The 24234-nt window shown below is 30.0% G+C and overlaps 5 protein-coding genes and 2 long non-coding RNA genes across 11 annotated transcripts in view; 4 read left to right on the top strand and 3 right to left on the bottom strand.

Moving 5' to 3' along the window:
* LOC124497555 (acid phosphatase type 7) overlaps positions 1 to 5659 on the top strand; it is an 18534-nt gene extending 12875 nt beyond the window's left edge. Inside the window, exons 1-4 of one of the 2 annotated variants that reach the window (XM_075734108.1) lie at positions 3935 to 3983; positions 4029 to 4217; positions 4321 to 4831; positions 4897 to 5659. In XM_075734108.1, coding sequence (XP_075590223.1) covers positions 4097 to 4217; positions 4321 to 4831; positions 4897 to 5581 — 1317 coding nt within the window. In that variant the 5' untranslated portion in view covers positions 3935 to 3983; positions 4029 to 4096 and the 3' untranslated portion in view covers positions 5582 to 5659. Of the gene's footprint in view, positions 1 to 3934; positions 3984 to 4028; positions 4218 to 4320; positions 4832 to 4896 lie in introns of those variants that run through there. The other variant, XM_075734109.1, reaches the window with a different exon arrangement.
* Sem1 (Suppressor of exocyst mutations 1) overlaps positions 1 to 24234 on the bottom strand; it is a 24414-nt gene extending 180 nt beyond the window's left edge. Inside the window, exons 1-3 of one of the 2 annotated variants that reach the window (XM_075734112.1) lie at positions 24224 to 24234; positions 190 to 366; positions 30 to 129 (exon numbers count right to left, since the gene is read on the bottom strand). In XM_075734112.1, coding sequence (XP_075590227.1) covers positions 30 to 129; positions 190 to 334 — 245 coding nt within the window. In that variant the 5' untranslated portion in view covers positions 335 to 366; positions 24224 to 24234. Of the gene's footprint in view, positions 1 to 29; positions 130 to 189; positions 414 to 24223 lie in introns of those variants that run through there. The other variant, XM_047061810.2, reaches the window with a different exon arrangement.
* On the top strand, positions 5957 to 15217 carry LOC124497702 (uncharacterized). 2 transcript variants are annotated; one of them, XM_075734105.1, is made up of 12 exons: positions 5957 to 6058; positions 6245 to 6517; positions 6595 to 6829; positions 6899 to 7421; positions 7493 to 9349; positions 10776 to 11103; positions 11654 to 11963; positions 13180 to 13385; positions 13456 to 13592; positions 13661 to 13906; positions 13992 to 14157; positions 14221 to 15217. In XM_075734105.1, exons 6-12 carry the CDS (start codon positions 10924 to 10926, stop codon positions 14764 to 14766), a joined length of 1791 nt encoding a protein of 596 aa, XP_075590220.1. In that variant the 5' UTR covers positions 5957 to 6058; positions 6245 to 6517; positions 6595 to 6829; positions 6899 to 7421; positions 7493 to 9349; positions 10776 to 10923; the 3' UTR covers positions 14767 to 15217. The 2 variants fall into 2 exon arrangements, with proteins under 2 accessions (XP_075590220.1, XP_075590219.1); XM_075734104.1 differs by having other exon boundaries at positions 6245 to 6521; positions 6595 to 7421.
* On the bottom strand, positions 15030 to 17694 carry LOC124497505 (uncharacterized). Of its 2 annotated transcripts, none has more exons than XM_075734106.1 (5): positions 16944 to 17694; positions 16541 to 16878; positions 15646 to 16474; positions 15225 to 15582; positions 15030 to 15164 (listed from the first exon to the last, which is right to left on the bottom strand). In XM_075734106.1, the coding sequence occupies exons 1-3, from the start codon at positions 17587 to 17589 to the stop codon at positions 15923 to 15925; spliced, it is 1536 nt and encodes a 511-aa protein (XP_075590221.1). In that variant the 5' UTR covers positions 17590 to 17694; the 3' UTR covers positions 15030 to 15164; positions 15225 to 15582; positions 15646 to 15922. The 2 variants fall into 2 exon arrangements, with proteins under 2 accessions (XP_075590221.1, XP_075590222.1); XM_075734107.1 differs by having other exon boundaries at positions 15225 to 15568.
* On the top strand, positions 16541 to 20640 carry LOC124497412 (uncharacterized). The gene is made up of 4 exons (XR_006959415.2): positions 16541 to 18019; positions 18360 to 18530; positions 18593 to 20023; positions 20117 to 20640. It is a non-coding gene; the product is annotated as an uncharacterized LOC124497412 (long non-coding RNA).
* Positions 18162 to 19928, bottom strand: LOC124497411 (uncharacterized). The gene is made up of 2 exons (XM_047061063.2): positions 18617 to 19928; positions 18162 to 18522 (listed from the first exon to the last, which is right to left on the bottom strand). The coding sequence occupies exons 1-2, from the start codon at positions 19773 to 19775 to the stop codon at positions 18326 to 18328; spliced, it is 1356 nt and encodes a 451-aa protein (XP_046917019.2). The 5' UTR covers positions 19776 to 19928; the 3' UTR covers positions 18162 to 18325.
* LOC142597833 (uncharacterized) lies at positions 21204 to 22216 on the top strand. Its single transcript, XR_012832439.1, has 3 exons — positions 21204 to 21329; positions 21404 to 21861; positions 21948 to 22216. It is a non-coding gene; the product is annotated as an uncharacterized LOC142597833 (long non-coding RNA).

Genomic DNA, 24234 nt, shown 5'->3' with positions numbered 1-24234 from the left:
AAATTTTAAATTTTCAAATCATCACTTACTTTAGCTGTGCACTAAAATCATCTTCAATATTATCATCATCCCAATCATCTTCCCAAATGTTTACAGGTTCGATATCATCATTTTCCAATAAATCATAATCTATTTATTAATAATCAAAATCGAATCATTTTCATTTTTCACTTAGTGATTTAGACTTACTTTCAGCTGGAAATTCTTCAAAATCATCATCCTCTTCAAGAAATCCAAGATCGATTGTAGCCGTCTTTTTTTTCAAATCATCTTTACGTTCTTTTGAATCTTTATTCGATTCTTTTGTTGTAGATTTTTTTGGATCATTTGCCATTGTTTTTTTTTACAAGAAAAATTTCAAATTTTATCAATCACAATAAACGAGAAACACACACACACTGAGAATTGAAACAAAACAGGCTGTGACACAGCAGAAAATAATTATGAAAAAAAAAACGCATACGTCCTTTATGAACGTATGATTTAATTTCAAAAAGTTAAAAATTTCATCAATAGATGGCAGACAAATTGGCTGGGAATGGTATTTTTTTTTCTGCAGAAAAACATCAGAAATTGACAAAAGATTCGAAATTCAACCAAAAATCGATTCATCATGGTTATCATCATAATCATCATCAACAAAATAATGTCGAATTCAGGGTGTCAAGCATAACCAATTGACATCTATACCATGAATACAATAATAAATTATACCTTCCTATTTCTATTACCTTTCTCTTCATCATCTTCATCGGTGAAACAACAACAAAAAAAGTTCTAGTCATCTTTCTCACATTCAATCTTCGTAATGATTAAGTTATCTTTGCTGTTTCCTATCCATTTCAAATGAATGACAAAGAAAACAAAAAAGAAAATTTAATCAACAACAAATCATCTGATGATCATCATCATCACATACAATGGCGCTATTCAATATGTCAAAGGTAGATGAACCCTGTATACAATCATCATCAATTTCAATGTTTGAAAAAAAATATCGACGTTTTTTTTTACTGTCGAACATTTTTGAATCGATTTATGATGATGATATATATCTCACATTCGTAAGTAATAAAAAAAACTTGAAATCAATCTGCCATCAACTTTACTAAACCATTCCCAATCATCTTTATATCAATATTTCATCATTATTTTTTTCAGGTTTTTTTTTATTGGTAAAAGCAAAACCAATCATGCAAGACTCCGTTATCATCATTCATTCATTCATTCATTTTTTCCGATTATGATTATGGAATAAAATGACCTTCCTTGCCGTACAAAACGGACATTTATATGCCCATCGAATGTGTGCATTTGTGAAAGTAAAGAGAATGAATGGGATTTGTGTTACCTGTTAAATTTCTAATGATGATGATGATGAAGAAGAAGAGATTGGTGGTACCCACCAGCACCAACCATCATGCGGAAATCACACCACAAATTCAACGATTTAAGTATATACAAATAAATCATGAAAAAAAATGAGAGAAGAAGAAAGACTGGAATAAAGTAAAATTCTAAAATGGATGTAAAAAGAAAAGCCGGTTATGTCTATTGTTGCTGCTGATGATGATGATGATGAACGATGATAATGATCATTCAATGACGACGACGAGGATAATAATGATTGTCTATGAAGAAAAAAAAATCAAGGTAAGATGACCAGGATGATGTTTGTTTGTTTGGTTTCTATAGACGATGATGATGAGAATAAATCGTATGGATGAATAAATTCATCAACATAATATGAAGGTTACTAGAGTCTTCTTCTTACAAATCAAATGATGACCGTTTGAGTAGAAAAATTTTTCAACCAAAAAAAAAAGAACAGAAAGAAAAAAGACTTCCGTGTTTTTTTTTCAACTTGTTGCTGTTATTAAACCTGAATGGTAAAAAAGAGGAAATCTATACTGTGAAACAAGAGATGAGAGGGTATGTTTGTTGTTGTTGTTGATGATAATGATGATGATGATGGTGATTATGACAATGTCGGTCAAAGTAATTTTTTTTTTGCACATTTGCATGACATTGTTTTTTTTGGTTGATTTTTGTCATCTTTATCATCAATAAATTGATTATCAATTATCAATGTGATGACTTTACCAATGATTTTTTTTTAGTCATCTTTTGTTTCACACCATTCAATTGGTTTGTAGAATTAGTCGACCGTTGCAAAAAAAAATTGGCTGAAATTATTAGCCCCTACAATTACATACATATTATATTGTTGTCTATGGTAACCTGTGATATGAATATTTTTTCTTGTTTCTGCGGGTGACACCTTGAATATCATTATAATAATAATAATAATAATAAAGGTTTGTCAATGATACCCGAATGTAATGGAATGGAATGAGTGTTTTTCATTTCTTTTCTTGCAACTTGTTTTTCTTTATTCGAGCTTGAATGAATTTTTTTTCTTCTTATTCTTCTTCTTCTTCATCTTGACTTGATCAATTTGTTTGGGTTGATTGATTGAATATTGAGGAAGTTTTGATTCTTGGCCTTAAATTATTATCATTTTACAATAATACATTCATTGATTATTTTCAATCATTCTGTTGAACAGCTGTGAATAGCTTTGTTCAATAGCCATCAATATTGAATTTTGATATTTAATCCAATGACGATGATGATGACGATGATAACAATAATTGCATTTTTATCATTCATTCATTCATTCAACAAAGCCGGTTGAACAAATTGCTGATGAATTTATGATTTTTGAAATTTAAAAATTCAATATACCAAACCGAACAACCAGTAGAAGGTTATATGATATTCTGAAGTGAAGTGAAAAATGAAATACGTTGACACATTGTCCATGATTGATCGTTTTATTATGTTGTTCTTGAAATGGAAGAAAAAAAAAATCTTTCGGTTAAATGATTTCCATTCACACACACACACACACACACAAAAAACAGGAAAAAAAAAGTTTCATTCATCATAATCTTTATATTCATTATAATTATGGTGTTTCCGAATGTTGTAGATGTGGTGGATGATAATGACAATACAAAAAAAACCGCGTGATAAGAAAAAGAAAAAAAGGGGGTACTACCACCTACAGATAAAATTTTACCGTTATATCGGGAATATTTCTCGGACTTTTTTTTTCATTCATCTTCTGATGATAAGAAATAATTGTGTCTGTGTGTGTGTATGTTTTTTTCCTGTAATAATGAGTGTCTTGTGATTGTCACCAATGATGAGTTTTTTTTTTTTTTTTTACTTCCGTCATCAGACGATATTATACATGTATGTGTGATGAATGAATGAATGAATGGACATGAAAGAAAACTGGACAATTTTCTGTCGTGCGTCATGTGTTTGAGATTTGCATTTTTTTTTGTTTTGTTTTGTTTTCTGTTTCCAGAGCTCAATGAATAAATTGATCACCACCATTAATGACCGAGAAAAAATAAAATCAATTGTAACGTACATTCGTTGTGTATTCGTTTGCAGTTGTTTTTTTTATTTATTGTTTAATTTGGCCTTGACAAATAATAATAATAATAATGGTGTGATTGATCGATCCAATTAATTAATTAATTAATTGATTAATTACATTATAATCAATTTATTTATGCAAATGGTGGCCATATGTAGTTGGATACTTATGATGATAAAAAATTATCTGAAACAATAAACTGCATCACAGTGCGTATGTATATGGAATGAGAATTGAAAAAAAACATTCGATTTTTTTTTTGATAGATCAGTTCCGATGTCATCATCATATCGATATTTTTATGATTTGCTACATATGATAAATCATATATTGATTGAAATTTATCAAAAAAAAAACTCAATTACTGCTGGTAATGTACTTGTTGATTATCTTATCATTTCAAAAATTTTTTTTTTTTTAAATGATAAGATAATATTCAAGAGAGTTCATGGTGCGATAAGTGGAATCCACTTACCAATGATTATCAATTACCATGAATTGAATTGGAATTAAAATTGAATAAAAATTGGCCAATTAAAAGATGAAAAAAAAGTTGCCTGTTTCAAGCAAACAGTTGTTTGGGTAAAATTTGATTTATTGAAATCATTCAAATAGTTTGTAATAGTTTTTTTCGTAAAAAAAATGTTACGATCATCATTTTTTGTTGTCATTGTCATTTCAATAGCCATCACATTGGCATCAGTGGAAGAAGAATGGAAACCAGTTTATATTCAACCAGAACAATTACATATTTCATTGGGTGGTAAGTGAACAAAAATTGGTGATAGATAAGTTCAATAATAATTACAAATATAATCGACGATTGTGGTTAATGTTTTTGTTTTGTTTTTTGGCGATATGTATAGAACAACCAACGGAAATAGTTGCAACATGGACAACAATGGAAAAAACAAATCATTCAACATGTCATTATGGTGAAGAATCAAAAGCAACATTTGATTATTCGGCCAATGGACAACAATCATTGTTCATTGATGGTGGTGCACGAAAACGTCATATGTACATACATCGTGTGTATATGAAACAATTGAAACCGAATACCCGTTATATTTATCATTGTGGTTCTGAAGCTGGTTGGTCGGATATGTTTTTCTTTAAAACATTTCCATCTGGTAATGATTGGCAGCCACGTTTTGTTATTTATGGTGATCTTGGTAATGATAATGCACAAACAATGGCAATGTTACAGGAAGAGATTCAAACTGGCCATCATGATCTTGTAACACATGTTGGTGATTTTGCATACGATATGCATACAGATAATGCATTGGTTGGTGATGAATTTATGCGTCAAATACAACCAATTGCTGCATATGTTCCATATCAGGTTATGGCCGGTAATCATGAACGTGCATAGTAAGTTTTCGTTTTGTTTGGTTTTGTTCTCATTTTTTTCAAATTCTGTTTTTTTTTCTTTGTAGCAATTATTCCAATTATAATCACCGTTTTACAATGCATTCACAGGGTCAAAAAGAGATAAATAATCATTTCTGGAGCTATAATATTGGTCCAGTTCATTTGATTGCCATCAATACAGATTTTTGGGAACATTTACATTTTGGCGCACATATGATACATAATCAATTTAAATGGCTAGAAGAAGATTTGAAACAAGCAAATGAACCTGAAAATAGAAAAAAACAACCATGGATTATAACGATGGGTCATCATCCATTATATTATCAGGCTAGAGTACCGGATAATAAAATTCGTATTGGTACTGATAAATTACCTGGTCTGGAACCATTACTTTATAAATATGGTGTTGATCTTTCATTTTGGGCACATGATCATATCTATACAAGATTTTTACCAGTTTATAATGAAAAAATTTTCAACGGTACACGACAAGATCCATATTATAATCCAAAATCACCGGTACATATTATTACTGGATCAGCCGGTTGCCGTGAATTTGTTACACCAGTTCGACCGAATCCTCATCCATATACAGCATATGTATCCAATGATTATGGATACACTTATATGACTGTAATGAATAATACACATATTCAATTGAAACAGGTTAGCCGTAATCAAAATGGTAAAGTTATCGATGAAATTACATTGGTCAAAGAACAACATGGACCAGAAGCATGGTATTAATGAAATTGTCCTATTAATGATAACAATAGATTTTTTTAATTTAATTTAATTTCAATTAAAATTTTTAAATTGAAAAAACGTTTACTTTCAATAAAAAAACAAAAACATTCAAATCAAATCAAAAAAAAACGTCATTTACGAACAGGACAACAAAATTACCATTTTTTCGATTGTTTTTTTTTTGTTTGGATTCGAATTTCATATTTCATTCGATTTGAAAATTTTATGATGAACAAAGTTATCGACGAAATTATCGACGATTAAATCATTGTATTTGTGTCATCATCATAATTTTGTCGTCGTTGCTTGTTGTTGTTTTTGGTCATTCAAAACAATTTGACATTGAGTTGTGTGTGGTGTGATGAAATTCAATTCAATTTTTTTTTTTGAACAAATTTAATTTGTACATCAACAACAACAACAACAACAATCTTCAATGTTTCTTTTTTTTTTGTTGTTGCTAAATTATGAAAATAAGTAAGCATTTTCATTCTCTCTACCTTATTGTCCCATTATCTTAATTTGCAAAATTTTCTTCTTTTTTTTTTGTTATTCAAATGAAATGAATGGCAAACATGGCTGAATGTCATCAATTCAATTCAAAATGAATGAATGAACAAATGAAACGATACAAACGAATTGGTTTTTTTTTGTATGATAAAGGTGTGCCACACGAAAAACATTTTGATATCATCAGCAAAATATTCCGTTCAAAATTTGAATAATTTTTTCTTTTGTAAAGAATGAATGAATGAAAAAAAAATTATCTAAATTCATTGAACATTCAGCCAATTTTTTTTGTTTTGTTTTTTCATCATTATTTGCTTTGTACACGCAATAATCATCATCAGATCGTATATATGTGTCGTGAAAATTTCAAATAAATTTTCAATTTCAATTTTTATGTGCATACAAAAACACCACACGCATCCACCTGTATGTATGTGTATAAAGTTTTAATCATTGATGACATTGAATTTTTTTTTTGTTTTTTTTTTATCAACAAAAAAAAGGGGGAAACCATTTTCAATGATGTTTGCAACCAGATGTCCAAGATTGGTAGACCATTGAACAACAGCAACAGCAACAACAACAACAATTGTGATTGAATTTATTCAATTATCATCATCATGATAATGAACACGAATTTTTTTTTTGTTCGATTGATTGTAAACTTGGCTCTTTTCCCAACTTACATCCACCCACCGTATATCAAATTTCACAATCGATCATCGATCAATCGATGTGGTCAGTTTATTTATTAATAAAATAATAACGAGAAGCTTGAAATCTTGAAATCATCATCTAATCAAATAGTGTGAATGTTGTTGGGTGTGTATATCAACCAATGTCATGATGATGCTGATGAAGGACATGCCCTTTTTCATGATAATGAATCAATTCGATCCAAATAAGTGCAAAGTTAATGAAAAAAAAACAGAAATGTTTTGTTCCATTGGATGGACAATAAATAAAACAAGATTTATGATCCATAATAATAATATCGATCACATTTCAGCATAATATAAAACGAAAATGGCCATTGTTTTACTGAAACAAAACAAAAAAAAACATGAAAATCTCCTGAAGATATGATATCAAGGGCACGTTATATATTCTTCATCGTTCAATTTCTCATAACTTTCATTAATTTCACCGTTGTTGTTGTTGTTCCACGATCTTGTAACTAACATCGACTGATTATCAACCATCATTCTGTTCTGTTTGTGTGTGTGTGTGTGGGAGGAGAAGTGAACGACAACAACAACAACAAAAAAATTTGAAAATCTAAATTTACGTTCGTTCCATCACCTGTTTGCTGTTCCACAAATATTTACAAGTAAGTTTTTTTTCTGTCCTGTATGATGATTATCATTACTGCAAAATAATACTGGTAAATATTTCTCATAGACGAAATGAAACATAACATGTCATGTCTTCATGTGTAGCCAAAATGGCCCATAACATATAAACATTTGCCATTGGATGTGGATATGAATGGACCATATGCGACAACGACAACAACAACAACAACAACAAGTTTCTCTCAAATATATGGAAGAGAAAAAAAAATTTGCGTTTGATGTTTTGTTTCTATTCAAGATGCAATATACAATACACACACATAATTCATTTATTCATTCATTCATATATGGTGGAATGATCATCGTTTCGTATGATGATGATCGGCGGCATTATGTGTGTGCACACCATGGTGGAAGAAATTCGGCAAAAAAAAAATACTGACTAACCTGAAGACGTCGAAGAAGAGAAAAAACTAGATTTGTGTCTCATATATCGACACACACACACACCGTTGCTATTGCCGTGTATGGACATCCATACATAAATTCATTCGTTCATTCGTTCGTCATTTCCATCAAAATTATATGGACGAAACTTTTCAAAAAAAAGAAGCTATGAACATCACATATAATAAGACAAGACTCAAAACAAGTCAAGTCAAGTCAACAAAGTTGTAGGCCCAAATGATCCAAACACACACACACACACACACATACACAATTGAGTGAGTGTTTTTGGCAATCATCATCATCATCAACCATCAACCATCAACAACAACAACACTTATAAAACACACGAATATATTTCGATCAAGTCGAAATGATTTTTTTTTGTTTTAAATTTTGATTCGAATCTTCTTATGTTTTTTTTTCTCAGAAGATTTTCTTTTTGATTGTTTGACAATATTAACAGCAACAACAACAACAACAACGGTGATGATGACAAATTGTATCATGTTTTGTGGTTAATCTCTTGTTTTGGGTTCAATCATCCTCCTTCATCATTCTTTTTTTTATGCGTTCATTACACTTTTAATAAGTGGACACACACACACATACACACACAGTTAATTGATTTCCTACTTTAAAATCATCATCATCATCATCATCTTTAATTGTTTTTTTTTCTTCCAAAATAACGATAAAATTTAATGAGAAAGAAAATTGAAAGTTGTAAATTTTATCAACAGAAAATAATCAATGTTTGTTTTTTAAATTTTAGTGCCAATTATCTTTTGTGTTTTATTTATTTTTTTTTTGTTCAACATTATCATCCATTCATCCATTGTAGGACATAATCATCATCATCAATTGATATAATTTACTATAAGAATAGAGATCAATTAAGACCAACAACAACAACAACAACAACAACAATGAAGTGAAAACGAAGAAAAAAAAATGACATCATCAACAATGTGGTCAACCATTCTGGTCAACGAAAAATCTTTTGTTTTTTTCCCTATTGTGTCCATGTGTGTGAAAAATTAATTTAAATTCAAATTGTAAAAATTCAATTAATATCTAATAGAGTTATAACTGCAAAAGTTCAACCATGTGACCTATTCTGTGTATTAAGAAAAAAGAAGAAGAAAGTTTCCTGAATTTCGTTTTTTTTTTTTTTTTTTGACCGTAAACTTATCGATTATTTGTCGTTGTCATCGTCTATACAGGTCCATCACCATCAATCATCACTGCCATTTTGACTGGCATTATTATTCATATATCATTCATATTGTCATAATAATATGAATTTTTAATCGAGCTTTTTCCACTTAATGTATATGTTTCACATTCAATGTCAAATGTGAAATTGTTTTTTTTTTGTTTTGTTTTGATTTGTCACCAAACTATGTGTAATTAATTTAAATTCAAAACAAAACATCATCATCATCATTATCGTAACGGGTCAAAATTTCAAAACGATTGACCGATAAAAAAAATCATTTATCTAAATCAGATTGTAAGTAATGAGAGAAAATTTTTTTTTCAATTTTTCTACATTTTCATTGTGAAGAAAGTGTGTCTGTCTGTGTATGCAACAAGTAGCAGTGTAATACAGTGTGACATATCTTCTGTCATTGAAGATGCAAATATACTTCCGATACTTTTGGAAAAATCATCATCATCATCGAAACTCTTTTTTTTCGATTTTTTTTTTTGTTTGTTTGAAAATGATCAATAGAAAAAGTTTGAAACCATAATATTTATGTAGATGCACATTTTTGATTCAATTTAGCCTTTCTCTTTTCTTTTCTTTTATTTGTTCTCATTTCATAATGGTCAAAAAAAAATGTCTATTTATAGCGCACGCACACACACACACCTGAACATGTGTATTTATAGATGAGAAACCGTTTTGTCTGGTTTCGTTATCAATTTCATCTCAGGTAAAATCATCATCATAAATTAAAAAGAAAGAATGAAAAATCACAACTTTTCCTTTTATTTTCAATTTCTTGACCATTCATTCAAATTTTCCATTACTAATCCAATAGTGATTTTGGATCGGAAAAATTTGATCATTTTTTTTATCGTCATAAAATGTTTTCTAAGATGAAAAAAAAATCCTATCATTTCATTGTAATTTATTTTTTCAGGTATATCAATAAAATTGATCGAAACACCTGTCTTGTTGTGTATTTTTTTGTATTATGATCAACATAATTTAGCTGTGAAAATGTATTTTTTTTTTCTAACAACAACAGTAATAACGAAAAAAACTCTTATTTCTTTCTTCATCTTTAAATGGAGAAATTTTTTTTTCACAAAAAAAACAGACCTTTTAGCACCTTTCTGTTGTCTCATCGTCGTCCTCTTCGTCGTCGTTGTATTTAGTCTGTTCGTTGTATAAAAAGTGGTTGTGAGAATTTCTTCCTCAATAAAAAAAAGATGCTGAGGAAAAAAAACGGAAGAAAATGTTTTTTTTCTGTCCTCGACTATAACCTGACGTTTGCTGTTGTTGCTGCTGTTGGTCTCTTGACCTTTGGTCACAAGGGTTCGTTTCATTGATCGATTTGATGATGAATGATCATGTTTGAATGTTTTTTTTCTTCTCCAAATTTAGCTACTGTCACTGTGTGTGTGTGTGTGTGTGTTTCATATTTTTTATTTTTGTTTGGGCGTATGTGTGAGTGTGTTTGTGACAAAATGGTGGGCGTTTGATTGATTCTTGAATGATATTTGTGTGTGTATGTGTTTGTGAAGACACCTGTCGATGTATATTATTATTGATGTGACGCCAAATTTGGTCATCATCATCATCGTCATCATTGTTTTTTTTTCTTTCATCAAGAAGGATGTGGCTTCTCTTTATTAATCATTAAAAAAAAGATTCGTTTTTTTAATTAATTTTGTTTTTATTTTACACACACACATTCAAATTCTAGAATTGGCCATCTGAACACATTATTGTCGTCACTAATGAAAATTGATTCGACCCAAAAGAAAAAAATCAAGTTTAAATTCATTAATTTGTTGACTTTGTTTTGTTGATGTGTGTTTGTGAGATATTAAGATCAACGAAAAATAATTATTATGGAACCATATGAACAACAACAACAACAAAAACAAAAACCATTTCATTCATGTGGACATCATCGACGATCATCATCAAATAAAATGTTGAAATCAAATCATAGGTTCGAAATGCCAAATTATCATCATGATCATCATCAGAATGATGAATATGGACGACGAAAACTGCCAATATTTTCGGTAAGTGATAAAGTTACCTCCCTGATGAGTAAAAACAAAAAAAAATTGCCAATTCATTGTCAAAATTGAATTGTCAATTTTTAATCATTTCCAAATTTGGTTTGTGAAATTATTAATGGTCATCAAATGAAAAGAGTTAGTATAATAGTATGTTTGCAATGCGCTCACGCACACTAAATCCATAAACGGACATTTTTTTTCTTATGACTAAGATTTTTTCGCCAATCGGCAATGTCATTCGTTTCATTCTCCTTTTTTTCTTATCAATGGTCATTTTGATTTAAAAAATAAAAATTCAGGTCAAATAGAATAGATTGATCGATTACTTAGAAAATAAAAATGATTAAAGATGATCGAGCCAGCTAGTAAATTACTGAGTATAAATAGTAGAATCAGTGGATTGCATTCAGTGATAATAATCATCGACCTATTGACTGATTGAATTGATTGACATTGAAAATAATAATCAAATATATACACGGAAGTGTAATTCATTGATCGATTGTTTTTGAATATTTTTAACATTAATTTTCTCTTTTTTCTTTCCTAGCAAGTTGTGATTCTATCATCATTATCATCATTATTTTCATTCTTATTTTTCGTGTTCATCTGGTCATCATTAGTATTATTATTATCATCATCATCATCATCATTATTAATTGTTTCTGCCAATTCAATTGTTGGTGTTCATGTGGAACATTTTCCAAACACGGCAACAGCCAATTCTAAATTAAGCAATAGTAATCCTTTGGGTAATCATAATATTAATATTGGAAAAGCTGTTTTTGATCAACGTTCCAATGAAATTCCATCGTCGTCGTCGGCCGCGTCGGGTACACCAGCTGTCAGTATTAAACCAGGTATGTGTTTGAAAATATAGAAAAAAAAACAAACAAAACAAAAATCCATAAAAGTCAGAAAAAGAAATTTTTATGTAAATAATCAAAAATAAAACTATATCTACGTGTTACTGTCAGAGAAACGTCGTCGTCGTAACAAGTCAAAATCTCAATAAAATACGCCGTGATCATGTGTGCAGCCTGTCTTCTTAGGATTATTATGTGTGTGTGTTTGATCAAAATAAATGTTTGTTTCATGATATTTAGATGATTAAACTTGAAGGATTATGGGATGATGTAGCAACAGGTCATTGTACAGAATATAAAAGCAAGGAGAATGAGAGAGAGAGCAAGGTAATATTGAACAGGATATATTTCGAAGTTTTATTTTTTTTTATTTAAAATTGTTTGCAGTGTGCGATGATGATGATCTTCAAATATATTATATATGGTCGTTGTGAAAAAAAATATTGATGTTCAAGAAGAAAATAAATATTGAACGAAGAAAATGATCATTACATAGAAAAACAACAACTGATAATGTCTGTAGATGCATTATTAACAGAATTAACATCTTCAACACCATCATCATCATCATAACCAGGATGATCATAACCTTTTACCTTTGACCTCATAAATTATCTTGTTTTATTATCATCATCATCATCATCATTGCTTTAAATAAATAGCTTGTTTAGTTTTTTTCTGTACTGATTATGATGTAAAAAAAACAAAAAAAAAATGCAGTAATTTATTCTATAGAAGACAGAATGTTTGAATGCGTGGCGAATGTCATTGTTGGTATATTATGTGTACACTGCAGTGGTATTTTTTTTAGAATTCGTACAGTAAAAACAAAAAAAAACGAATTTTTTTTTACACAAAATGAATCGTTAATGATGACTGTTGTTTCATGTCATTAAAAAGTTAAGGTGTAGTTTGTGTATGTATGTGTTTTTATTTTTATTTCCAGAAATTCTCATTTATTCTGCTCTGTGTGTTGTGTGTCTTTTTCGATTATCGTTATATAATAATGATGATGATGATGACCTTTTCTGTATTTGATAGCAAAAAAAAAAAATAATCATGTGTCATGTGTGATCACCAGGTCAAAATTCAGGCTTTTGGTTTTGGTTTTGTTTCTCTACCCTGATGATGATTATCATTAATTTAATTCGATTTGATTTAACTAACCAATGTTTTTTCATCTTTTTTTTTCTTTTTCAACACACAACAGATTTATTTGGTCTAATAACTGAAGTAAATGTGGAATGTAATTCAAATGCCATACATATTGCATTGATTGCACCACATTTATTCAATGGTATGATATATCCAAAAGGATTGTCGAAAAATTCATCATGTATGCATGAATATTATGATGTTAATGAATTCAATTATACTCTGCCATTACGTGCCTGTAATACAATGTCAATGGATGTCGTAAGTGTTGTATTGATGGTGTTTTTTTTTAAATTTTTCATTCATTTTCCAATCAATAATTTATTAATAGGATGATGGAATTGAATATTTTAACACGGTTATTGTACAACCACATAGACGTTTGGTTACTAATCAAGGTCGTGGTTATCATATTCGATGCCGTTATCAAACGAAAGATAAACGAATAACGAATGGATATAATTTGACGTATGTATTTTTTCATTTATTGAATTGAATTTTTTTTTTTTATTTGACTCATTCATAAATCACAATAGGCTATCACAAGAAGGTAAAACAGAGACAACACCATTATATGGAACGGCACCAGTACCAACATCATCAATGAAAATCTATCATCAAGGAACACAGAAAGAAATCATTGCTGATAATGTTAAAATTGGTGATCGTTTAACATTGACTATTGCAATTGAACAGCAAGATATTTATGGTATGAAAATCACTAATTGCTTAGTACGTGATGGATTGAATTGGGGTGAACAACCATTAATCAATGATGAAGGGTTAGTTTTATTTTTTTTTGTTTTCATTTGATTCATGAAATTATTGTCTCTCTTATCATCACATTTTTTTTTTTTTTTTTGATAGATGTCCAGTTGATAAAGAAATAATGGGTCCATTTGATTATTCACTTAATTTAACACGTGCAAGCGTATCATTTCATGCACATAAATTTCCATATACAAGTTCAGTTTATTATCAATGTAATGTCCGTCTTTGTTTAAAGGATGAAATTGATGGCTGTACTGATGTGGTATGTTTTTTCCTTTTCTTTGATTGTTTAATTTAATAATTGATTTGATTTTGATAATTATAGCCACCAAGTTGTGATCAAAATGGTCGTAATTATCGTCACTTACCCGGACATCAAAGACGACAACGTCGAGATACATATGATGCTGTTGTAATACCGGATATGAATCATCAACAATATCATCGTGCAATGGCACAACGTATGAGAAATACAAAAATGGATAAAGATCTAAGTATGGAAGTATATTCTGGACTTTATGTGGATGAAAATGAAAACAATACACCTGAATTGGATGATGAAGAAAGTGAAACATCAATGAATGGTGATAATGATCAGGATAGACGACATGGACGAAATCATCATAATCGTCATCATGATCCAAATGAATTCTGTATTTCGATGCGTAAATTTGCCATTGGTGTTGCTATTGCTAGCCTATTGCTTATGTTAGCTGTATTATTATTGGTCATCTGTATATTACAACGTCGACGTCGTCGTCATCATCAACAACATCAACGTTTTTATTCACAATCGGCCGCCGGTTCAACAATTGGTTCAGGTTCAGTATATTCCGGTCCATATACTAATCGTGGGTATATTCGTGATTGAAAATATAATAATTAATTTAAGATATATTTGCCCACCTAACATACAAAAACACAAACCACAAAACACGCACAAACAAATTGCCAATACCCTTCAATGAAGGCAGCTAACTTATTATTATCATAGTAGATTTTTATAAAATATTCACACAAATTATATCAATCAATCAATAATTTCTCATTGTGGCTAAAAGGAAAAATTTTTTTCTCTCATTTTCTGTGATCATCATTCATTCATTCATTCATTCAATTTACTGGAATTCAAAATTTTACCATTCACATTAGGGCTAAAGGGGATGGTTGTGTTGTGGACATTTTTATTAATCATCATCATGTCTCTTTTTTTGATACAAAACAACAAAAAAAAATTAAATTACCAATTATGCAATGTAAAACACTAATCTGGAAAAAAATGAAATGGAATAAAATGAAGTTTTTTTTCATATTTTTCAGAATTCATACTTTCGTTGTTATATAGATGATGATGACGATGACGATGATGGTCATGATGATTCGGGTGATGATGATAGAAATGCAACGGGCATTGGCCAATCTAATGTTCCACGATCATTTAATGCATGATGAATACGTTGTTGAACTTCTATGTGAATATAATATTGTCGTATGAATACAATAATCGATGTTGTAATCAATATGAATAACATTATTCTAATTAAAATCAATAATGATTTCATTATGAAATAATCATGATTAGTCAACAATATGATTCGTGGTTCAGTTCTGTTCCGGTCGTTCATTATTAGAAGAAATAAGTAGTAGTCGTATTGATAATTTTCAATACGAAACTGATAAAAAGAAACTGATAAAAAAAATTTTTTTTTTGTCAGATCATAAACGATGATTGCAATTTAGACATTTTTACATTTATATATGATGAATGAAATTATTAATCGGGCCAAATAACTTTAAGTATTAAGTGGATTTATTTATGAGCGATGGCGTCGAGATGGCGGGATCAGAAATATTATTATTAATTCACTTGTTTTTTCTTTTGCAATAAAATGCTGTGTAGTGGGTTCAATCAAATTGTAAAGTCCTCAAACAAACAACGTGATCATGATGATTGATTGATGTGACAACGGAATTTTTGTTGTTGTTGTTGTTGTTGTTGTTGTTGTTGTGGCTGTTATTGACGTTCATTAATTGTTGCTTCTTGTTATCAAACATTTTATATTCTCAATACAAGTCATTAATGGTGGTATTTTACATTGGCAAATGGCACAAGAATTTTGAAATAATGTTGAATCTTTTGTAATGTGTACTTTGCTGCCTAAACGATAACGTTGGCCATCCAACCAACAATGATATTTAGATGATCCATTTGGTCTTTCACCCGGAATGTAATCAAAATTTTGGAAATATTTACGATATAAATGATCATCATCATTGTTAACGATTATTGTAGTGGTAATATTTTGTTTCGATGGGCAAATATAATCAATAGGACAACAACGATCCGGTTGATAGATTGGCAAACAATTTTGTCTATAATTACGTTCAATTGGACATGTTTGATCTACACATGATTTCGGTGATGATTCTGGATCATGTTCATTCCAATATTCATTACAAACACAACGTTTACAATGATTTTCATCCAATTCAATCAGTTCACCATAACGATATGTACGATTCTTATAGCGACATTTACGTAGACGATAATCATCCCATTTTAATTGATCGGGACAAATCTTGATAAAAAAAAATTCAAAATAAAATCATTAGATTTTTGTAAAAAATTAATTCTGTAATCAAACCTCAACACCACAACATTGATCATGTGAATAGGCGAAATAACAATTTGAACGACTTGGTCGAACACCAAATGCCAATTCAGGACAATCGATTATTTTGGAACAATCGATACGTGCTTTCGGTACTCGTCTTGTCGATCGTCCATCACTATCATTATCATCATCATCATCGATTCGAATGGAATAATCACGACGACAACGACAAACACTGCATGGTTGATTTGGTATCGGTATTTGTTGACCAATTTCATATCGATTACGATTATCGATAATACATTGATCATCATTATCGTCATCAATTCGTCTAGTTGTTTTGGATTTTTTTCGTTTATCATCGAGCACTAAAATTTGAAAATTTAATTTTATTAATTGTCAACAAAGAAAGAAGAAAAAAAATGTCATATACCATCATCCGGACAATTGAAACGTTTAGCACAATTACAATCACGACTAAAAATTGATCGACAATTATGGCCATAATAATGTTGAAGATAATGTTTCGGGACACATTCCTGTTGACAATCACGTAACGGATATTCATTCGGTGATCTTGTTGGCTGTGGTATCGGTCGATATGATCGATGATTTATTTCTTCTTCAGTTGGACGATAATGATATGATCGTGGTGTTGTAGTCGTTGATGTTGTTGTCGTTGTCGTTGTCCTTGATGTTGATGGACGACGTGTCGATGATTGTCTACGATCAAAATATTCCCATTCCATTTCACGTAATGCATTACGAAAATTTTCCATACGTTCACTATAAAGACGATTACGTTCATTTTCCAATGATTCCTTATGGATATCATATCGATTTCGATCACTATTTTTTATTTTACGATCATCAACATGATCATCATGGTCACTATCACCTTTTTTCGTATCAATACCAAATGATGCTAGATTTAATTTTGGTATCGATTTAATTATCTGTTGATCAAGATTTTGTTGATTAATCAAACGACGATCAATTGATGATTGACCATTGGTCATCACAATGATTATCATCATTAAGAATATAATTCTGGCCATCATCATCATCATCATCATCATATATTGAACAAAAAAACAAATCACTCGAAACGAATGAACACAACACTTTTTATATAAATGGCATCATCACGGACAAACGAATCGATTATGAATCATCTTCGTAATGGCGTTTGTGGTGTGGTCACTTTCTTTCAATCAACATATCAAACAAACATCAACAACTAATGAATGACCATGATGATTGAATGAATGAAAAAAAACCAGATTTTTTTTTATTTTTTCTTGGTGAACATTTTCACAAACTAAATTTGAAAATTTTGCTAAAAGGCAAATAACAACAACAACAACAACAAATATTGAATGTAATTTTGCACATCATCTTCATTCTCTCTCTCTCTCTCTCTCTCCCTATCTTTCTATCTTTTTATTAATAACAAGACTCAAGAATACTCAATCGATTGATGATTTCATTATTTTCAAGAAATCAAATGTAAGTATAAAAAAAATGATGATGATGATAACCTTCAATATTATATGATATTTTGATTGATTATATGCGTTTGTTGTATTGATATTGAATGATGATAATTGCTATATTCAAATCTCACCTGATTTCTGGTTTCACACTAGAATTTTTGATTATTAGCGATTAGTTATTATTGGTTCGTATGTTTAGTAAAAAAAAATATGTTATTTACAAGTGATAAAATGTCATATTTTCTCTCCTATAGTTTGTTTGTTTTTAAAGATGATCAATCAATCAATTCATAAATTGTTGTTGATAATTTCTTTTTTTTCATTTTGATTGACAATTTTTCCTTTTCAAACAGGTAAATTCAGGTGGTATACGACATTCACAATCCACACAATCGGCTGCCTGATGTCGTGATTGATAGATACGTGCACCAACCGGATATTTACGGCCTTCGAAATGACATAATTTTGAACCATAATCAACACCACGAACCCGTAATGCCATCTGTCGTGTACGAGCTGAAATGGTAATGGAATTTTTTTTTTGTTAGAAACTTTTTTGTTAATTAATTATTTTTTTTTTCGCCAGTTGATAATGACCGGCCAAACTTACGACAAATAAAATCCACTGGGCAACATTTATCTGGATCATAAACTGGTATACAACCACGACGAAATCTTGGATCAAGATCAAGAATACAGGATTTCCTTCGACATGAAATTTGATCGGCATCCAATAATGACGGAAGTTGATCCGGACGTGCTTCAATAGCCGAACTATTCCAATTTTCCGTGCATATACAACGCATACAGGCTATAATTTCGGCCAATTTTGTTCGTTCATTACCATCACCATTATGTTCAATTCGATTTTCAACATCTGATTCTGATTCCGATATGTTTGTCACTGTTGTCGTTGTCAATCTATGATCAACTATATCGGATAAATGAATTTTTTCACCAAGTTGATATTCTTTTCCGGCATAATGACATGTTTTTCGTGGTCTTATAGTGCGGCCAGTACGACTATTGACCGGTATACATTCTTGCCTTGGACAACATTGATCATGTTTATAATAATCATAACAATATAATGATAATGATGAAATTGATTCCGGTTCACCATTTGGATTTCGTTTTTGTTGCTGCTTCTGTCGTAATGGACGACGACGATATCGTTGTATAGATTGTGGACCACCACCACCACCACCATTAATACCACCAATCAACGTGATCGGTGTAAAATGAAATGAATTCATTTTCAAACCACGAGCTTCAGGCGTTGGACATTCAATTTTACTTGGACAATCAACATTGAGTGTACCATCGGACATATATGAACATACACAAATACGGCAAACATTTTCTGTTGGAACAATTTCACCAATATTATAGCTAGTACCATTATAATGACATTTATTATAATAGTCTAATTCCATTTCCAATGAACGGCCACGAATTTCTGTATCGGGATCATTATTATTATGATGATGGTTATGAATTGTTGAATCCATAACTGGTTTACCACCACGAAGATTACCAGCATTATTTTCATCAAGATAATCATGACAATTGAATCGTGATGGACATTGACAACCACCTGGTATGATTGGACGACATTTACGTACACGATAATGTTGTATGAGACGAGCATCTAAACATTGTGGACATGGTGAATGACTTAATGAACGATGTGGATGATTATGGCCATGAATACTTTGTTCATTTGACAAATGAAGAATGGCTAATATTATTATCGATAATTTAATCATGATGATGATACTTATTCGATGGGAAAATATTTTGATTTTTTTTTTTATTCACGAAAATACACCATCAATGATGACAAACACGTAAACGATGATGATTGTAAATGAATGAATGATCAAAACAACGACGACGACTATGACGACGACTATGACGATGATGATGAAGAAGATTCAACGGTGAAATTTAAATGATGAAGATGATGATGATGATGATGAAGCTCCACCTTTCAAACTGCCCATAGGACCTTGAAGTAAGAAATTTCTTCATTATTTTTTTTCTTTTTCTTATTCTTACTTACCAATTTTTTTTTTATTTTCATTGATTTGACACACGGTGATTATAGCGGCAATACACAAAACAAAACAAAACAAAAAAAATAAAACAAAAAGAAAATATAAACTTTTGATGGTCAATGAATTTCAAAGTCATCATCCACCGTCGTCGTCGTCGTCGTCGTCGTCATAAATTGTTATTATTATCCCGGATGATGAAGAATTAGACAGGGAAGAAACGAAAAAAAAACACTATCAAAATACGTGTGTATTGTAGCCAACCATAATGATCATTCATGATGGACAGTCGATATGATGATGATGATGGCCACCTGATGAGTTTCGAATCAATAATATTATGTATATCATTAAATGTATGGTGTTAGATTTGGCACCAAGTAGATTTTTTTCAACTTTTTGGCCAGAAAAAAAAGAACCCGAAGTTATTTTTTATTTCTTCAATCATTTATTTGCTTCCCGAATTCTTTTTTTTTTTTTTTTTTGTCCATTCATTATATATACAATGTATGATGTGTCATTCGATTGACAGGTTCGGAAACAAAAAAAAAATTTTTTTTTTTTTTTTTTTGAAGAAAAAAAAATGTGAAAAAATTCACGATAAAAAAGAAAATTTTTTTTGCGAAAAAATGAATGATTATTATGCATCGATGGATTTTTTTTTATTTTTATTTTCGTTGTTGCAAATTCCGGATGCCATCGGTCCGTTTTGTTCATCGGTCACGATAATTGGCGATGACATTGCCCTTGTTTGCTATATATATATAGTGTGTGATAGATGTTATTAAAAAAAACATTTGAATAATAATAATCTCTTGTCGGGAATGTTATAATAAATCGATACAGGTAAAAAATGTCTGCATGTGTGTGTGTGTGTGTGTGTGTGTATGTAAATGTTCATTTCCCGGTTCATTCTCATGTGATGGCGATAACTTTTGGATGATTCCATGGAATGTCAAAAAATAAAAAAAAAGTTTGTTGACATTTCGCGAAAAAGTTCAAATCGAAATCGAATGAATTAATTTATGCTATATACCACTGTCGATCTGAATCTATTCACACATAAACGATGCTGCTAAAGTTAAAATTGGAATGTTTTGTCAAACAAATTCATTCGATTCGATGTTTATATTTTTTTTTTTAATTTCATCAATTTTTATTGCCATTTAAAGACTCATATAATCAATTAATTTTCCATATATTTTTTTTATGATCATCATCAATGATGATGATGATTATTCGATTGGCCCGCTTATGATCTGTTTGGTTTGTTGGAATTTTTTTTTTCATTCATTCATTTATTTTCATTTATTATTATTATGATAATATTCTGCTTATAGAATCATGAGATGTTCCGATTCTTGATGACGACAACGACGACGACTACAATTCGTTTTTTTCACGTCTTTTTTAGTAACATGAATCACTCATGATTTATAAATGATGGTAATGATGATGGAACATTAATTCCAAAACATCAAAGAGCAAGAGAGACAATTTTGTTTGTCTTTTCACTCAGCTACATTACTGTATACAAAGACAATCAACAAGAAGAAATGGTTATAACAAACAAACAATCAAGCAAACAAACAGCGGTAATAAAAAAAAGGAAACCCTATGGAAAAGTAAAAGTTTCAAGAATGTGTAAAACAACTATGAAAAAAAAATTGAAGAAAAAAACTTTTTACAATTTTTTTTTTTTTGAAAACATCATCATCATAACAAATGGATGAATTTCGAATGGTTGAATTTCGTGTTTGTGTGTGTGTGTGTCTGTATGTATTATATCATTATGATGGTATGTATTTATTCCGGTATGATGAATGATTAAATTACATTTTTTCTGTTTATTCTTTTCACTAACTTTTTACTTTTTGATTTCAGATGATGATGATAATAATCGGATGCATGAGAAAAAAGTGTCGTGCTCTCACACTCTCTCTCTCTCTTTCAAAATTGCTTCAAGCCCAAAATTTTTGTTTCCAAAATTGTATTATTGAAACAAAAAAAAAAAAACGATCCGGATATGGCATTTAAAAAAAACCAGCTAGAAAATGAGAATTCTGGCAAATATTTCGTATGATTTTGTTCTACAGAATACCATTAAGAACATTTTCCATGGAAAAAGATGATAAGTTTGATGAAAAATTGTACTACGATGAAATGAAATGTGGCATCAAATTACACGATGATGATGATGATGATGTGGAAAATCAATCTCAATCATTGCATGTGATGATTATAGTTTTTTTTTTCATTACATTATCAAGTATTAGCAGTTGATGTTTTTTTTTGTTTTTTTATTTTCGATTTTGATGAGATTGTATTTGATGAAAAAAAAAATTCAATTTTGACACACATGATGATGATGATGTAAGTCAAGAATCCAAAATAAAATATTTGCTTTGCTTTGATGGAATGACAAAATTTTTTTTTTATCGATTCATTTTTGTGTCAACAACAACAACAATGTAATAACAATTATTAGTAAATTCTAAATTATTGATTCTGATTAATACAAAAAAAAATACCATGATGACAGAATTCAAGAATATAATAGACTATCGATTATTTCGTCCATCATCGAATATACCAATATATTTTAGTCATTCTTTTTTTCGTTCGATTTTTTCCAATTCTTTTTGTGTATGATGATGATCAATCGACAAAAGAAGAATAAATTGATATATATTGGATTTCCTTTTCTTTCTTTCATTATTTATAATCGTTGTCATTATCATCATCACCATCACCATCACCATCACCACCACCATCAGTGATCATCAGCAATCATTATCAAACAAAGCAGATCAACCAACCAACGAAAAAAAAAGAATCACAATGATAAAATCATCATTTGTTTCATTTTCATTGTATTTTTGATTATTCAATCACAATTACAAATCATTACCAGATTTCATCTTTTGTTGATAAATTCTCATTTGCATATTCACCATACACATGCATATAAAGACCGCTTTCATCCTCATCATCATCATTATTATTCTATAAACGATTTTTGTATATTTTTTTTCTAGACAATTTATATACGAAAATAACAACCTTCATATGGTGTTTGCAACAAATATAACAACTGGAATGGTAATTTTTTTTTCTCTTCAATTTGCTTCTATACATTCACATATTCAAATTGGAAAAATATTGTCAACATTGTGTCAGCTTATCATAATCATTATCATCATCATCATTATTATCATTCGTTTTTTTTTCTGGAATATTTTTGTCCGATGTCATCTAACATCACATCACATCACATCATCATTACTAGCAATGGCAACAGAAGCCGAAAGCAAATTTTATTCTTGTAATCATTAGTGGGAAACGCCCCCACCAACATCACCACCACCACCACCACCACTATCATCATTGAATCCGATTATGTGATAAGCATATCTCTTTTTTTCCATCTATTTCTCATTGATTCGTGAAATCAGAATTTTTGATAATGATCAATACATGTTTTGGAGAATGAAATGAAATGATCACGAATAATGCTACTGAACGAACGAACGAAAATCACAAAAAGAAAAAAGAAAAAATTACGAAATATTCATCTATCGATTTTTTTTTGAATTTCAAAATCAAATTCTCGAATCAAAAAAAAAAAAAAAGTTCCAACATTCAACAGCAATTCTTACATTGAATCAATCATCATCATTCTGTTGATGTGAATTCTTTATATGATGTTGATACATGATAATATCGTTTTTATTATCAGTGCAATGATTTTTTTCTTTTGATTCATTTTCTATTCAATCGTCGATGACAACAACATAAAAATGGTGATGATGACCACAAGCATTTGGTACATGTGTGTGTGTGGGGGGTGTGTGTAGGTGTTCTAAATAATATAAAACACCCACCCACACACACACACACACAGTGCATAGTATTGAATTTTTCATTCAATCATTTTTCTTGTCATTGCCGGTACATTAACAGCAGCAGCAGTAGCAGTGACAACAACAACAAAAAATTTTGGACATGATAATGATGGTCCAGTTTTTTTTTCTTCTTTTTCATCATCATCAGCCATCCATGATTATAATGATTATCGATTATGGATTACATATACATATATATCCAGCAGCAAAATTCATTTTATTTAACGAGAATTTTTTTTTCGTTTTTCTTTTCCATCAAATTTTAT

This window comes from Dermatophagoides farinae, chromosome 9 (genome assembly GCF_024713945.1).
Source record: "Dermatophagoides farinae isolate YC_2012a chromosome 9, ASM2471394v1, whole genome shotgun sequence".
In the NCBI taxonomy this organism is placed as follows: Eukaryota; Metazoa; Arthropoda; class Arachnida; order Sarcoptiformes; family Pyroglyphidae; genus Dermatophagoides; species Dermatophagoides farinae.
Note: the sequence above shows the minus strand (reverse complement) of the source record. Positions and strands in the feature narration are given on the sequence as shown.

What these genes read in the sequence shown, in the direction of transcription:
- LOC124497702 (XM_075734105.1), top strand. Translation starts at nt 10,924, where the DNA reads ATGGAACCATATGAACAACAACAACAACAAAAACAAAAACCATTTCAT. An exon ending in AGCTGTCAGTATTAAACCAG is followed by an intron (nt 11,964 to 13,179) that starts GTATGTGTTTGA and finishes AACACACAACAG; the next exon opens with ATTTATTTGGTCTAATAACT. An exon ending in ATACAATGTCAATGGATGTC is followed by an intron (nt 13,386 to 13,455) that starts GTAAGTGTTGTA and finishes ATTTATTAATAG; the next exon opens with GATGATGGAATTGAATATTT.
- LOC124497505 (XM_075734106.1), bottom strand. Translation starts at nt 17,589, where the DNA reads ATGATGATGATGATGATGATGATGGCCAGAATTATATTCTTAATGATG. An exon ending in TTTCAATTGTCCGGATGATG is followed by an intron (nt 16,879 to 16,943) that starts GTATATGACATT and finishes TTCAAATTTTAG; the next exon opens with TGCTCGATGATAAACGAAAA. An exon ending in ATCAATGTTGTGGTGTTGAG is followed by an intron (nt 16,475 to 16,540) that starts GTTTGATTACAG and finishes TTTTTTATCAAG; the next exon opens with ATTTGTCCCGATCAATTAAA.
- LOC124497411 (XM_047061063.2), bottom strand. Translation starts at nt 19,775, where the DNA reads ATGATTAAATTATCGATAATAATATTAGCCATTCTTCATTTGTCAAAT. An exon ending in CCCAGTGGATTTTATTTGTC is followed by an intron (nt 18,523 to 18,616) that starts GTAAGTTTGGCC and finishes TTACCATTTCAG; the next exon opens with CTCGTACACGACAGATGGCA.